Genomic DNA, 15,008 nt, shown 5'->3' with positions numbered 1-15,008 from the left:
GCACCTTGGTTTCACCCCGTGTATGTGAGCTTATTGACAAGATGGTGTGTTGGGAGATGAGCAGCCTCAGAAACCCCTTATTTTTTCTGGGTCTAGATAAAAAGAATTCCATGAAAGCCTCCAAGTGGTGGACTGGTCAGCTCGGAGGGAAACCCTATGTCAGGAGAGAACAAAGCTTATGGAAAAATTACCATCTAAAGCCTAAGATCACAGTAAGTGGTCTACATAAAAGATTATCCTTCAACCCTGAATATGTTCCTCCTTGGTTATGGCTGCACAGTTCTGTGAAGCAAGGGAAAGCCACAGATCCTGGGTTTTCCTGCAACTTCTCAAACACTGTGGCCAGGCCAGGAAAACATTAACATCTTTTTTTTTTTAACGTTTATTTTTGACACACAGAGAGAGACAGATCATGACCAGGGGAGGTGCAGAGAGAGGGAGACACAGAATCCGAAGCAGGCTCCAGTCTCTGAGCTGTCAGCACAGAGCCTGATGTGGGGCTTGAACCCATGAACTGTGAGATCATGACCTGAGCCAAAGTCGGACACTTAACTGACTGAGCCACATAGGCGCCCCATGTTGTCTTTAAACTTAAAAAAAAAAAATTTTAATGTTTATTTATTTTTGAGAGACAGGGAGACAGAACACGATTAGGGGAGTGGCAGAGAGACAGGGACACATTGAATCATAAGCAGGCTCCAGGCTGAGCTGTCAGCACAGAGCCCGATGCGGGGCTCGAACTCATGACCCTTTGAGCAATGAGATCATGACCTGAGCCGAAGTCAGATGCTTAACCGACTGAGCCACCTAGGAGCCCCCCACCCTTTTTTAACGCTTATTTTCTCTTTTTATGTTTTAAACACTGATTTATCTTAAGAGCAGGGTAAAGACTGTGCCCCAGAGAAAACGTGGCATGTAAAATCAAAGTGAAAGTGGGTAATGCAGCAACCTTCCAGAGCCAAGTCACACCAGCATGAAAAGCAGATGCTCACTTCCCAGGGTCTGCGGGTTGGAGTTCCCAAGCTAAGATTCAGCACGTCAGCTTTAAATGCTGCTGCCTATCTTCTGACAGAAAGCACTGCCAAAGGTCTTCAAAGATATGTTGTGTAAGTGGTGACCTTTCAAATAGTATCCCCTACGAGCTGCGTGCACCTGCCCACATGATGCACGTGCTCTGGGGGACTTTGCCTAATCTTCCTTTCAGCTGAGACCTCACTGCTGGAGGGGAAAGCAGGAATATAATCAGCTCAAAGTAAACAGATTACTAGGCTAAAGTCTCTGGCAGTTCAGATCCTAAATTGTGAGGTTTGGGTCTAAAAAAGCCCAAGAAATCAGAAGCACCTGGCACAGTCACATCGGTGTCTTGGTGAACAGGAACGCAAAGAAAATAGCAACTACCAAGGAAACTGGTCAGGCGGGTTTCTCGAAGCAAAGTAAACGAGAGCACTTGAGCCCTTCGGCCTCCAAGAAAAATGGCTGCTTCTGCTGCACTGGCCTAGTAGCCGTGCCCACCTCTCTGCCTGTGGCTCCAGCCATCTATGGTGGCCTGGGAGACTCAGCCTGTCCCCTCTCGCCCTCATTAGTTCCCCTGAGGCCCAAACCAAGCCCCACTCTTCTCTCTGTGACCCTGCCCACTCCAAATGTCTTTCTCCCAAATTCATCCTACATATTTTGCAATGACTTTTCTTAACGTTTTCTATTTATTGCTATTTATTTAAGTCCTGCAGTTTTAAATTATTTCATAGTGTATCACCAAAGGGGAAGCCCTCTGAGGATGAAGGCCATGTCTGAGGCTCATGAACAGTGCAGGAGATCAGGCTAGGGCAGGAGGGCACAAAACACACTTCCAGTTACTCTCCAGTTAGTTACTATCCCTCAGAGGGTTCTCTCACTGTATTTCCCTCCTATACCAGATGGGGTCTAAGACATTGCTTCCTTCCTTTCATCTGTGTTATGGGCTGAATGTCTGTGTTCCACCAAAATTCATATGTTGAAGCCCTAACCTTTAAGGTGATGGATGGTATTTGGAGGTGGAGCCTTAGGGAGGTAATTAGGTTTGGATGAGGTCGTGAGGGAGATAGTTCCCTTATGAGAAGAGGAAGAGACAAGGAGAGACATCTCTCTCTCTCTTCTTCTTTTTTAAATGATTACTTATTTTTGAGAGAGACAGAGTATGAGCAGGGGAGGGGCAGAGAGAGAAGAAAACAGAGGATCAGAAGCGGGTTCTGTGATGACAGCAGAGTGGAGCTCGAACTTAAGAACTGTGAGATCATGACCTGAGCCGAAGTCAGAAGCTTATTAACTCACTGAGCCACATAGGCGCCCCACCCCCCTCTACTTGCACACGTAGCAAGAAGGTAGACACCTATAAGCCAGGAAGTGGGAGGGAGGCACTCACCAGAACTTGAATCTGCTAGCACTTAGACCCTGGACTTCCCAGTATCCAGAACTGTGAGAAATAAATGTCTGTTGTTTAAGCTTCTCGTCTATGGTATTTTGTTATAGCAGCCTGAGCCACAGAAAGTACCAGATAAAAGGCACCTATTATTTGAAAACTGAGCAGCCCCTCCCTTGCCCCGTCCTTATGAAGCATGCACAGAGAGCCGCAAAGCAACTGTCACTTATGAGCCCTTGACTTTAATGTGTGAGTTAAAATGTCTAGCAGCTTCTGAAGACCAACCTAAAAGCCCAAACTCGAGCAGTCAAGTAGATACAAGATGGGTCATCACAAGAGGAACAAATGTAGCTGACAGCAAGTCGGGTCTTCCTGACACTCCTTGCAGACAGGAACATGGAGAACAAGGAAAGGGGCACTGTTCTCCTCAGTCTACCTCAAAGTCTCAGGCCTTAGAGGTCAATTATGAAACTAGAGGGGCATTCAAGGACCCATCAGCCCACGATATGTGAACATTTGGGGTTCACACCACCTTTTGGGTCACCTGGGGGGATTATGAGCACAGGTCAAGGAATGGTGACTGGGGAACATGCTCTAGCAATAGGCAGTTCAAGAATCGCTGGTATCAGAAAGTCTTCCCCATCCTCTGGTAGCCCAGAACACTACATAAATTGCTGTTGCATTTTAAGATGTATATTAATGTCACCCTCAAATTCTGTTAGATAGTGAAGCCTGCCCAAATCGCCTCACTGGCACTTTAATCCACTACTGAGACTCATTAATGAATATGTCGAAGTCAGGCTCTCCCCAGCATCACCCTGGGCTATCATCACAGAACACTTTCACAATTCATGTCTGCTTGATGACAAGGAGCATTCTCCAGCCTCCTTTGATGACCAAGCCAATATTTGTGACACTGTTTCTTGAATTGAGACTGCAGATGTCCCAAAAGGATTTCCTTCCCAGAGTGGGGAGAAGACTGGGATGGTAGATGGCCATCCAGGAGGCCAGGACTCCTAAAATGCCTGCCTGATGCCACCCTGTGGCTGTGAAGAATGCACCCACCTGGCCAGAACAGACTTGCAAAAGCCATTTCTACAGATGTACTCTCAAGCCTCTTGGAAACCTTTGGACAACAGGGTCTTTTGTTCATTCACTCAAGAAACAGACAAAAGAAAATCCAAGTTTAGAACTTGGAGGTTCCTGGAACTCTCACCTATCCTGTGTCTTTTTGTACTACCTTCACATCAGAATGACCTGAGTTAAACACCCAACCATCCTGACCCTGAGCAAGAGGCTCAAGAGAGGCCTATTTCTGTGGACTTTTCCAGTGTGGAAGGCAAGTTCAATAACAGAGCAAAGACCCTGGAGTAGGCAGAAAGACGGGCTCTGCTCATCCTACCTGTACCATTTAAGAAGTGATTCTAGTATGGTGAAGGGTGGGGAAGGTCTTTCCATTAAGTCACTAGTGATTTTAAAAACAAGTTGCATTTTCCAAACACAGTCATCTTTCCTTCTTTCTCCTCTCCAGGCTCCACAAATCCCATCTCCCCTCTCGTTAGTACAGCTGCAGCTCGCTAGGGCTTTACCTGCTATAGCCTCCATGTTGCTGTAAGAAGGTGCTATTTGCTTCAAAATAGCTTTGCAACCCATGCAAACCAGAGAATGGAGACTCAGGAGAAGGGAAAGGAGGAGAAACATGTCATAGGGGAAACAACAGCTAAAAGAATTAGAGGTGAAACCCTAATGGAAAAGGGTTCCTTCACTTCAACCACCTGCTGCTCAGTGTCTACTGCGTAGATGGCAAGCTACTGGAGGGCAGGAACTGTGTGTGCCGCTTCCTTGAATCTACCCCCCAACCATGCCCAAATTCTTAGCCCTACGATTTCCTGCTTTCCACATAGTAGGAGCTAAAGTAAGTGTAATGTGGAGCGCCTGGGTGGCTTAGTTGGTTAAGCGTCAAACTTCTGCTCAGGTCATGATCTCGCAGTTTGTGAGTTCAAACCCCACATCAGGCTCTGTGTTGACAGCTCAGAGACTGGAGCCGGCTTTGAATTCTGTGTCTCCCTCCCTCTCTGCTCCTTCCCTGCTGTACTCTGTCTCTCTTTGTCTCTCAAAAATAAATAAACATTAAAAAAAAAATAAAGTAAGTGTAATGTTCAGCTGTTCAAGCGAAACAGACACAAATACCTATTGTGACAAACAAGCAGTTATTCCTGAGTGTTCAGATTGCTTGTTAAAAACATACATTTGGGGGGCGCCTGGGTGGCTCAGTCGGTTAAGCGTCCGACTTCAGCTCAGGTCACGATCTCACGGTCCGTGAGTTCGAGCCCCGCGTTGGGCTCTGGGCTGATGGCTCGGAGCCTGGAGCCTGCTTCCGATTCTGTGTCTCCCTCTCTCTCTGCCCCTGCCCCGTTCATGCTCTGTCTCTCTCTGTCTCAAAAAACAAAAACAAAAACAAAAAAAAACGTTAAAAACATACATTTGGGGTGCCAGGGTGGCTCAGTTGGCTAAGCACCTGACTTTGGCTCAGGTCATGATCTCACAGTTCGTGAGATGGAGCCCCACATCAGGCTCTGTGCTGACAGCTCACAGCCTGGAGCCTTCTTCAGACTCTGTGTCTCCTTCTCTCTCTGCTCCTCCCTTGATCAATCAATCAATCTCTCTCTCTCTCAAAAAGTAAACATTTAAAAAAATTAAAAACATACATTTCCCAGGGCGCCTGGGTGGATCAGTTGGTTAAGCATCCGACTCTTGATTTTGGCTCAGGTTGTGATCTCACAGTCATGAGATGGAGCCCTGTGTCAGGCTCTGTGCTGACAGCACAGAGCTTGCCTGGGATTCTCCCTCTCTGCCCCTCACCTGCTCATGTGCACTCACTCTCGCTCTTTCTCTCTCTCTCGTAAAATAAACATTTAAAAAATTTAAAAATGGTTTTTTTAAATGTTTATTTTACTAGGGAGAGACAGCATATGACCAGGTGAGTGAGCACTGTAGTACGTCAGCGATAAATCATGGGACTCTACCCCCAAAACCCCCCAGAGTGCACTGTATATACTGTATGTTAGCCAATTTGACAATAACTTATATTTAAAAATACATGTATATAACTTTCGAGTACTAAAAAACCCCCCAAAACCCATACATTTCCCAAATCCAGTGAATCCAAGTGTATAAAAGAGGGGGACTAGGTATCTGTATTTTTATTAGCATGCCAGCAGATTCCTATCACCAAGTTTGGGAAATGCTGAAAAAAGCCACACTCTGTGGTCAGAACAACCAGGTTCAAATTCCAGTTTTGGAACTTCTTGGCTATATAACTGGAGTCTCAGTTTTCACACCTGTAAAATGAGAATAATGTGTACTTTGTAGCATTATTTAAAGGATTTAATCCCAATTTAAAGAGAATAACAAAGGCCTGAATGCACAGATGTTCCCTAAATGTTAGTTTGCCTTCATCCTAAAGACACTAGGGAACTAGTGAAAGCTTCTGAGTAGCTTATGTCCAGATTGTTGCTTTTAGCTTTGACCCCCTCTGCAACAACCAGTGAAATGGGTGCCCAGCCTCTTCTGTAACACCTTCAGTAACAAAAGATCAAATTTACTATCCCCGGAAGCAGTCCATTCCATTTTCAGACAGTTTTAATCATTAGCTCTTTCTTCCTTCTGTTGAGCTGAGATCTGCCTTGGGTGACAGAACAAATCTAATCCCTTTTCCACATGACAGGGTGATGCAATTAACTTAGATAAGGAAATTGAGGAGCAGTAGGTGTGGAGGGGGGTTCAATTTTGAACACACTGCTTGTTTGAGACACTGTGGGAGCGCAGCTTCATGCACATGCCCAGCAAGTAGTTGATATGCAGGCCTGGAGTTCACTAAAAAGATCAGGGATGTCATTTATACAACAACAGGATCTGAAGCTGTGAAAATAAATGACATTGCCATTTAGGGGGCAGAGCTAATGAAAGGTACTGAGGAATGGTTAGCAAGACAGAAAGAGAGCCTTTAAAGAAGCAAGTAGGTAATTTGTGGGAACAAATGTGGTGAAGAGGTCACACCAATGGCAGAGAATCAGTGAACCAGTCATTGAATGTGATGACTAAGAGGTCACCGTGGATCCCTGACGGAGTTGAGCTTCTGCTCCTCCGGAGCCTTCCGGACTTGCTTGGAACCACACCACCATGCTGAAAACCAGATGCACACTTCCTTTCCTACCGAAAGAGAGGTGATTTGAAGACATAGCAGGAATAGGTACAGAGGACTCCAACATTTCCCAACATGGATTTAAGATGGACTTCTCCAAATAAGGCTCCCATGCTCCTATCCTTTGGCGAAACACTGCTTAGTGCAGACCCTCCTGGAGATGAATCACAGTAAAAGACTCTGTTTTACTCTTTTCACATGGCATTGGCCCAACTTACTGAACCACTGATTTTGCACACAATACTTAACATCTTGTGGAACTAGTGTTTCTTGGCACATAATTCAGCAAATGTGGTAAGCAGAAGAGAGATAACAGTTTAAGGGACTACTAGTATCAAGGGAATGTTTTTCTTTTCTTTTTAAGAATGGGAGAAACTTGAATACATACTGAACAATAGGGACGAAGTACAGCATGGAAGGCCAAACAGGCATGAAACGGCACAGAGCAAGCCAGGCTCTGGTAGAGAGGTTAGCTTAGCGAAAGACCTCTGCTCACTGCTTTAGCCATAAAATATCATTTCCCTTGATTAATTCTAGTGATCACAAATGTTCATTGTTCTAAACAGTACTTACTCTCCTCAGAGGACACTGATGTTATCTAGATAAGGTTAGGGGCAGATGATATAAACTGTATAAACGGATTTGCTAGAAACAGAGTGCAGTCTCCACCCTCCTCCCCAGAGTTAGACATGATGTATCCCTTCCCCAGGTCAGAAGGCTGTTCTAAGTCTTTTAGGTCTTCCAGGTCAGGAGCTAATGCCCCAATCCCCCTACCCAGGCAGGGAGAGCTCTAGCACAGGATAGGTGGAGAGAGGAAATCTAAAAATAAAGCTCTCTGAAGAAACTGTCTTGCCTAAAGAGCAGCTTCCCACGCACCCTGGAGTGCCACATCTGCGGGGGCTGGCAGCACGGGAACGGAACAATCCTGACCAAGTCACATAAGTATTACCCTCTTGCTGGGGGCAATATCACATTTCTGATTCCCCCGTCTCAGTGCCCCAGCATCTAGGCTGCAGACCCAGAGCAGGGGCTTAGTGACAAAAAACAGAAGACTGAAAAGATCATCAGTGACTAGCCCAGCCTTCCTCCAGCTCTCCTCCCTTCACAGCAGGAGGTGAGCACGGCAAATGTGAAGAAAGCTGCTCTCAACAAACAACCAGTCAAGTTGAGGGTTCATTTTTTAAAAAGAACCATGAAGGGTTCTAGTGGGCTTCAGACTCAAAGCTGGGCTCCCTTGGCTCGGCTCCCTGCAGTAGTGTCAGGGACTACCAACTGAGGGAAAAGAAAATCAAGCACCATGACAAGAACTGCAATTAGCGTTTATATCCACTGGCTAGCATCGAGTCAAACCCCAAAGACAGACCAGTTGTCCCACTTCCAGGCAATCAGCAAATGTAGCCTTCCTTCCTAACCTCCCCCAGCATGTATCAGAGGCCACCAGAAAAGTTCAACCCAAGAGTTTAATACAAGTCCACACCTAAGCATTAAACACACACACACACACACACACACACACACACACACACACACACGACTATCTCTGGCTCAGGGGAGTAATCCCACCACCTCTTACTCTAAGGATTTTAACCTTGGAGAGATACAATATGTACTTGCACCACACTGTTTGGAGTTTTGCCAAGAAGCTTGGACAGGAAGAAGAAAACTATCCCTAATTCTAACGAGTCCATAGTGTTCATTTAGCAGTCCAACTCCCCAAGAGGTTTGTACTTTGACCTGACAAAGTATCATAATGGGCCTCAAGGGTCAAAAGCTCAACCTTGGGCAGTATCTCAGAATAGCTTTCAGCAGCAATACACCCAATGCTATCTATATATCCGTTCCCTCTACCCACCCTTCCTGGGAACCATACAGCATCGCATCCCATGTCCCATGATTCAGATATAGCAGACCAGCACAGCAGGGAGCAAGAAAACACCATTAAAAAAAAAAAGACCCTGGGCACCTGGGTGGCTCAGTCGGTTAAGCGTCTGACCTCGTCTCAGGTCATGATCTCGTGGTTTGTGATTTTGAGCCCCGTGTCAGGCTCTGTGCTGACAGCTCAGAGCCTGGAGCCTGCTTCAGATTCATATTCTCTCTCTCTCTCTCTCTCTCTCTCTCTCTCTCTCTCTCTCTCTCTCTCTCTCTCTCTCTCTCAAAAATAATGACATTAAAAAAAGACCCAGAAGCAGCAACCTGTCAGTTTTTGGTCTCCTGTAAAAGACCTTCGACCAGAATAGAGTGATAGCTGATATGCTCAGATACAAATCCTGATGTCTACTATGCATATGTGGAAGGGAGGGAATGCCAAGCTTTCTCCTCAAATCACAGAATGCAAGCAAAGGACTCTGAACATTTGAGTGCTATTTGAATACTGACTAGCAATAATCACTCAATAGTCTTTTACAATTAGAACAAACTGAAAGTTTCTCGTACTGAGTCATTCATGAGCAAAGAGGAAGAAGCCAGCTTGCAAAGGGGAGAAACACTGACCATAAAGTACACAACCTGAGCATACAGTACACAATGTTGCTTTAGTACTGGGAGTACACACTCCCTACCCCACTAGTTAAACAGGAAGGGCTGTGTTGGCACAGAGCTCCCCTCGTGCAGCACAAGGCCTGGTGCTCAGAAGTGTGACTTACCTGACATACAAAGACCTCTTCTCACTTGTTCGGAGGGACCCAGACCCAGAGCTCATGCTGCTGTTCATCATTTGTTCTCGCAAGTCATGTATCTTCGATTCAAAGCGACTGTACTCTGTCAGGGAGACAAGGGAACAGACAGGAAAAGAATGAACCCAAGAAACCGCACCAAGCCTGTGTGCCAGTGGCTAAAGAGCCAGGAGGACACTTGACTTCAAAGCAGCCAGAGCCAACACAGTCAGTCTCTGCTTTGATAAGCAGAGTCCTTCCTCCAAGCACAGACTTCTTTCCAGCCCCCAACTAAGAGAAAGAAAAAACACACCTGAAAAAGGAATAACATTTGTACATATCAAATGGAAAAAGCTTTTATCTGCCTTGAAATCTCATGTATCATTAAAAAAAAAAACCAACAACACACAACAACAACTGGAAAGCGCTCCAGTGCAGCCTTCATAAATCTTTGGAGCAGGCGGCTAAGGCCCAAGGAGAGCAGATGGGAAAGGAGACTTTCCCAAAAAGTGGATTGCAGAGAACAGATGGCCCTGAGACACAGGGTGGAGGGGCTGGGAAGGACCTGAGGCCATTAGATCATTGTTAGGCAAGAGAGATGACTGGTTTCCAGATGACTTTGTTTTTGGAGGTTGGGGGGGGGGGTGGAGATTGAACTCATGACACAAAGGTAAAAACAAACAAACCTCACAATCAGATAAGAAAATCTTCCCTTTTAACAAACAGGGTCTTTGGTTTCAGTAACAAACATTAAAACAGAAATTCTCCCAAACCAAGAAATCTGCTGTCACCTCTCTCCTCCAAAATCATCTAGTCCGTGAGGTTGTAAGTCCATATGCCCAGCTTTATAGCCCACTAATACCATCACAACAGCCTCGAAACAGCCTTATCACTCTGGAAAGGCAACTACAGATTTACACCGAACTTAAGAAAACCTGATGGAGGAAAGCTCCCTAACCGTACAATTATTTTAAGAGGCTTTTTTATAGGGATGCTTTGCTGTGACATTCTCCTAGTACATTTAAAATATGATATTCGCCTTTTTATTCCCCCTACCCAACACATACACAGTATTTTTCAGGTCTGTACTGGCTGCATAAAATGGGATATATCTAAAGCACAGGCTGTGAAAATGGTAGAAAATAGGCATACCTCATTATGACAAGATGATTTCAAAGGAAAACAGAACTGATAGTTGGGGTTGAAGGTTGTGGAACTGTTTTAAAAAACCAAACATATTTCCAGGGAAAAAGAATTCCACAAAAGCATTTTCATGCACCATAGAGGGCTGGCAAGAAGCATCCCCATCTAGTCTGTATGACTCTACAGGCAGAAAACAAAACACCTGTTCCAACACCTGACACTCCCCTTCCCTCAGCAAAGCAACCTGACCTTCAGCCGGCTATAAAGGGAAATGCTAAAAAGCCTTAAGGGGATGGAAGGAGTTCTAATTCACACAGATCCTCAACAAAGTTTCTTTTTGTTCACTCTGGTACCAATGAAGCCAACCGGTTAAATCCATGCCATTTAGCCATTTCTTCATTCATCACACACTGGTGTTAATGGTGATTTGTCCTCATTACCTACTCCAGTCCCTGAAATCCTGCAGGAAGCAGTTAAGTCACTGACTCACCCATTAAGTGTTGGGGGAAAAAGACAGCAGCTGGACAATGTCCCCGATCTGAGGGTTACAAGGCAACACATCAATATCAATGAGGCGTCGCAATCTAAATGCAGAGGGTGGTGACCAATCTGTCATAGAAACCCTGGACTGCCCAAGAGTGCAGCAGCAGAGCCGTCTACCTCTCTGCCTGCCTGGGGAACTGGCCCTACTCCAGAGCTCAGCCCTCCACCCTGGCCCTCTAGTTGGCTCCTTTTTGGTCGTCCTCCTCACTCAGTCCTCCTCACCCGCTAGGAGGAGTACTTGGCGAGACAAAGAGATTTCTGACCAGGCAGCTCTTTCTTGGGGAAGATAAAGTAGAAGGCAGAAATATGAATTGAACCCAGAAAAAATAGATAACAAATCTTTTTTTAATGTTCATTTATTTTTGAGAGCGAGAGAGCACACAAGCAGGGGAGGGGCAGAGAGAGAGGGGGAGACATAGAATCCAGAGCTGGCTCCAGGCTCTGACCTGTCAGCACAGAGCCTGATGCAGGGCTCGAACTCATGAACCGTGAGATCATGACCTGAGCTGAAGTCGGACGCTTAACCAACTGAGCCACCCAAGCACCCCAAAAATATATACCAAATCTATCTGTAAGCCATTCTTCCCCCATCTCACAACTTGTTTATGTATTCCCTTCTTTGGAATGGACTTGCCTGCTGAACTCCAACTTAGTAGCAGGTCATTGCAGTTGCTTAGTAACTACGTTTCTTTAAAAATCCTTTAAAAAACAACCACCAAACCACTATTTCCTCAGAGCTCCTAATAGGTGGTTGATAATGCTGGGCCAGAGGGCCCACTTAAAATAGACTACAGAAAGAGAACAAGGCTGTTGCTTTAAGGGATCCACTTTCTGTTTTCTATGTGCTACTAAGCTTTCAAGTCTATTAAATTGTGTTTTATTCATTTTTTTCCCATTCAGGTGAACCCTTAGACTTCCAGCCTACCCATCAGTCTCTGGCTTTTATTTGTAGAATTACCTAATGTCCACCAAGCACAAAGTAGCCTCTGAATAAATGATTGTTGGGTAAATGAGGAGCAAATTAGAAAACTGTGCCCAAGTCGATGCTTCTGTTCTCAAACTAATAAACCTAATGGTTTATTTAACTGATGGCTGCCAGTTTCACTGAGGGCTTGGGAAGGTAGTTAACAAGTACTCCCATTTACTTTTATTCCCAAGGTTAACTGGGGGGAGCAATTGGGGTGTATGGTTTTTAAACACCCTTTTGTGATGTTAATAACCCACAGTGGGCATCTGATTAACAGACTGTGTCTAACAAAGAAAAAAATAATTCTAACCAAAAAAAAAAAAAAAACCATTTAGAATAGTCTTAACCCTCATCTTAATATTAGAAGCATCATTTTCCAAAGACAAAAGCTCCACTTAAAAAACATCTGAATTCTGAAACCTCACAGTTTGTCAAGGTCCCTCCTCCCCTTCTTCCACTTATAACTAATGAAGCCATTGCTGGAAGGCATCTCCTAGGCTGAAGTCACTGCCTAGTCACTGCCCACCAGACCAGCCTCCTACCCAAAGGTCCCCACTTCAAATAGACTACTTTAAAGAACCAACACTTATTACTTAACTCTCAAGTCTACTAAACTGTGTTTTATTCATTTTTCCCAGATGAACCCAACCATTTGTGACCCACAAAGATATCCACAGTGAGTCATCACTCCCTCGTTCCCTTTGCTAATCATGGAGAGAGAAATGAGGGGGTGGGGGCACAATCAGACGTCATTCCCTGAAACAGGGTTTCTCACTGACCACCTGGGATGCCTCTGAAAGATCAGGATTTTGGATACAACCCCAGACACACTGACTCAGAATCTATTCAGCAGGCCCATGAATCTGCATTTTCACCAAACATCAAGGTGATTCTGATGTCCAGTAAAGTTTGAAACTGCTGGTCTTGGCTTACAAAATTGAGTTTTGTTTTGTTAGTTTAGGGAAAAGATAAGGTAGCTATCCTGCACTGTGTATGAAAAGGAAGATAGGGCAAGAGGGCTGGAAAATTCTCAAAAAAATTGGCAATACAATTGCAAATCCCACGGGAAAGGAAAGTGCTAGAGGCCTCTGTCCAATGTGCCTGCAAAGAAAGCTGATGAGTTTTACACTTTTTTATAATAGTAGCACATGATTTTTAAGAATCTTTAACTTTTTCCTTTAGACATTCCTGTATCACTACCCCACCCCACTACCCAAAAGTAACCAGTTAGTATTTCTAGCATGTATCCTTCTCAACTTACTTCCCTGTATATATTATTTATATACATATATTCACAACTCATACAGATTCCCATAAATCAACTTTTTTTCATCCTCTAATAAGTCATGGAAACCCATCAATGTCACTACATAGAGATATATCTCATTCTTTTTAATAGTGCAGAGTATTTCATATTATAGATAGAGCATAATTTATTCAGTCATATCCCAACTGATGTGCATTTAAATTGTTTACAATTTTTTACATTTATTTTTATTTTTTATTTGAGAGAGCGTGTACGTGTGTAAGCATGCATCAGGAGAGGAGAGAGGCAGAGGGAGAGAGAGAGAATCTTAAGCAGGCTCCATACTGAGTGCAGAGCCCAACATGGGGCTTGATCCCATGACCCTGGGATCCATGACCTGAGCCACCCAGGTGCCCATAAATTGTTTACAATTTTTAATATTACCCCCAACGCTGCACTGTATATTTGAGCATTTCTATAGAATAGATTTCTCAAAGTAAAACTGCAGGGTCAAATTATATGCACACAAAAACATTTGACTGGCACTACCAAACTGAACCCCAACCTTCTGAAACCTTTATGACTGGAAGTGAGGATAAATTGCTATTCTAAATCTTCCAGCAGCTTTTCTGTTTCTGAAGAAGTAGAGGCAGAATCTACCTTTGAGGATAGATTGATCTTTTTTTGTGTGGGGAAAAACACTTCAATGAGACTTTTGGTTTGGCAAAAATAAAGGCAAGATTGTATTCTGGAATGGACAAAGACAAAGGGGAACCTCAAATTTTCTCCCTGCATAATCACAGAAAAGATCAGCCTCCTGTGGGTGGAGCTGCTGATTCAAAAGGCTTGTGCTACCACCTATATGATGCTCTACATGCACTCTGGAAATACTTACCTCTGTGCTTCCCCTACTTGATAACCTCCCTGTTACTATAAGCAACCCCCCCTTTCCCCTGCACACAACCAGTGTTTCCTCAAGTACTGCTGATGTTTGCTCCTAATTGCTTCCTCAATCCACCTCTTTCTAACTTTCAGTGTTCTTGCCTTACTGTTGATTTTGCCTCTTCATTTTCTCTTGATTATCCTGAGTGATAGAAAGAAGCTATTCAAAGATTTTAAACAGATGACATGATCATGGGTGTGTGTGTATCACATTGGCTATTGTGGGGAGTGTGGTGCCTCACATGTAGATTTAAGTTTCTTAACATCAAAGGACCATGCTTTCTCTTTTTCTCTAGTTCCTACAGCCCCTAGTATAAGTAACCCCTGCTCAAAAATGTCCAACTTTGGAAAGCTCTCTATTTGTTCATTATTAGACTAGACAACAGTATTCAGGAGAAAATTCTTGGGTTAAGAGCCATCTCTTTTGCCAGCTGGTCCTAATTTTGGTGTCTAAAACAACACAAAAAATGATGGATTTCTTCTTCATAATAGTAGTATGAAGGAATAGTTTAAAGAAGGCCAAAGAGCTGGGAAAGCCTAGAGCAGGTTCCAAGAATACTGAATAAGCCTGAATAGAAGGTAGAGTATGAACAGGTGAAGGTGGGCGGCCAGACTGTAAGAGTTTGAGATAAGACTTTTTTTTTTTTTTTAAGTGTGTGAAAGGCATGGATGGATTTAATTTATTACCCTATATCTACAATTTAATTTGAGGTAAATAAAATATAAGCAACACATAAAAATGCCTATTTCTGCTACCATGTAATATAATTCTCCATCGTGAATATTGTGATAAAGCTAATGAAAACTCTATGCCATCACGTACTCTAGTTTCTTATAGCTGGTATTTTACAACTCTCATTGTCTGTGAAATCCCAACACACATAAGATTCTCCCATGAAGGGTGCAGGACTATCAGA

At 44.0% G+C, this 15,008-nt stretch overlaps 1 protein-coding gene across 8 annotated transcripts in view; it reads right to left on the bottom strand.

The window, feature by feature from the left end:
* The window catches only part of DLG3 (discs large MAGUK scaffold protein 3), a 58,615-nt gene that overhangs the window by 18,432 nt on the left and 25,175 nt on the right, over nt 1-15,008 (bottom strand). For all 8 annotated transcript variants that reach the window (XM_019823936.3, XM_011291796.4, XM_011291795.4 and 5 more), the window contains one exon: nt 9,242-9,356. In XM_019823936.3, coding sequence (XP_019679495.1) covers nt 9,242-9,356 — 115 coding nt within the window. The remainder of the gene's footprint in view (nt 1-9,241; nt 9,357-15,008) is intronic.

The sequence above is a fragment of the Felis catus genome, chromosome X (assembly GCF_018350175.1).
Source record: "Felis catus isolate Fca126 chromosome X, F.catus_Fca126_mat1.0, whole genome shotgun sequence".
NCBI classification, from domain to species: Eukaryota; Metazoa; Chordata; class Mammalia; order Carnivora; family Felidae; genus Felis; species Felis catus.
The sequence above is the reverse complement of the archived record's forward strand: the minus strand, read 5'-3'. Positions and strand labels throughout refer to the sequence as shown.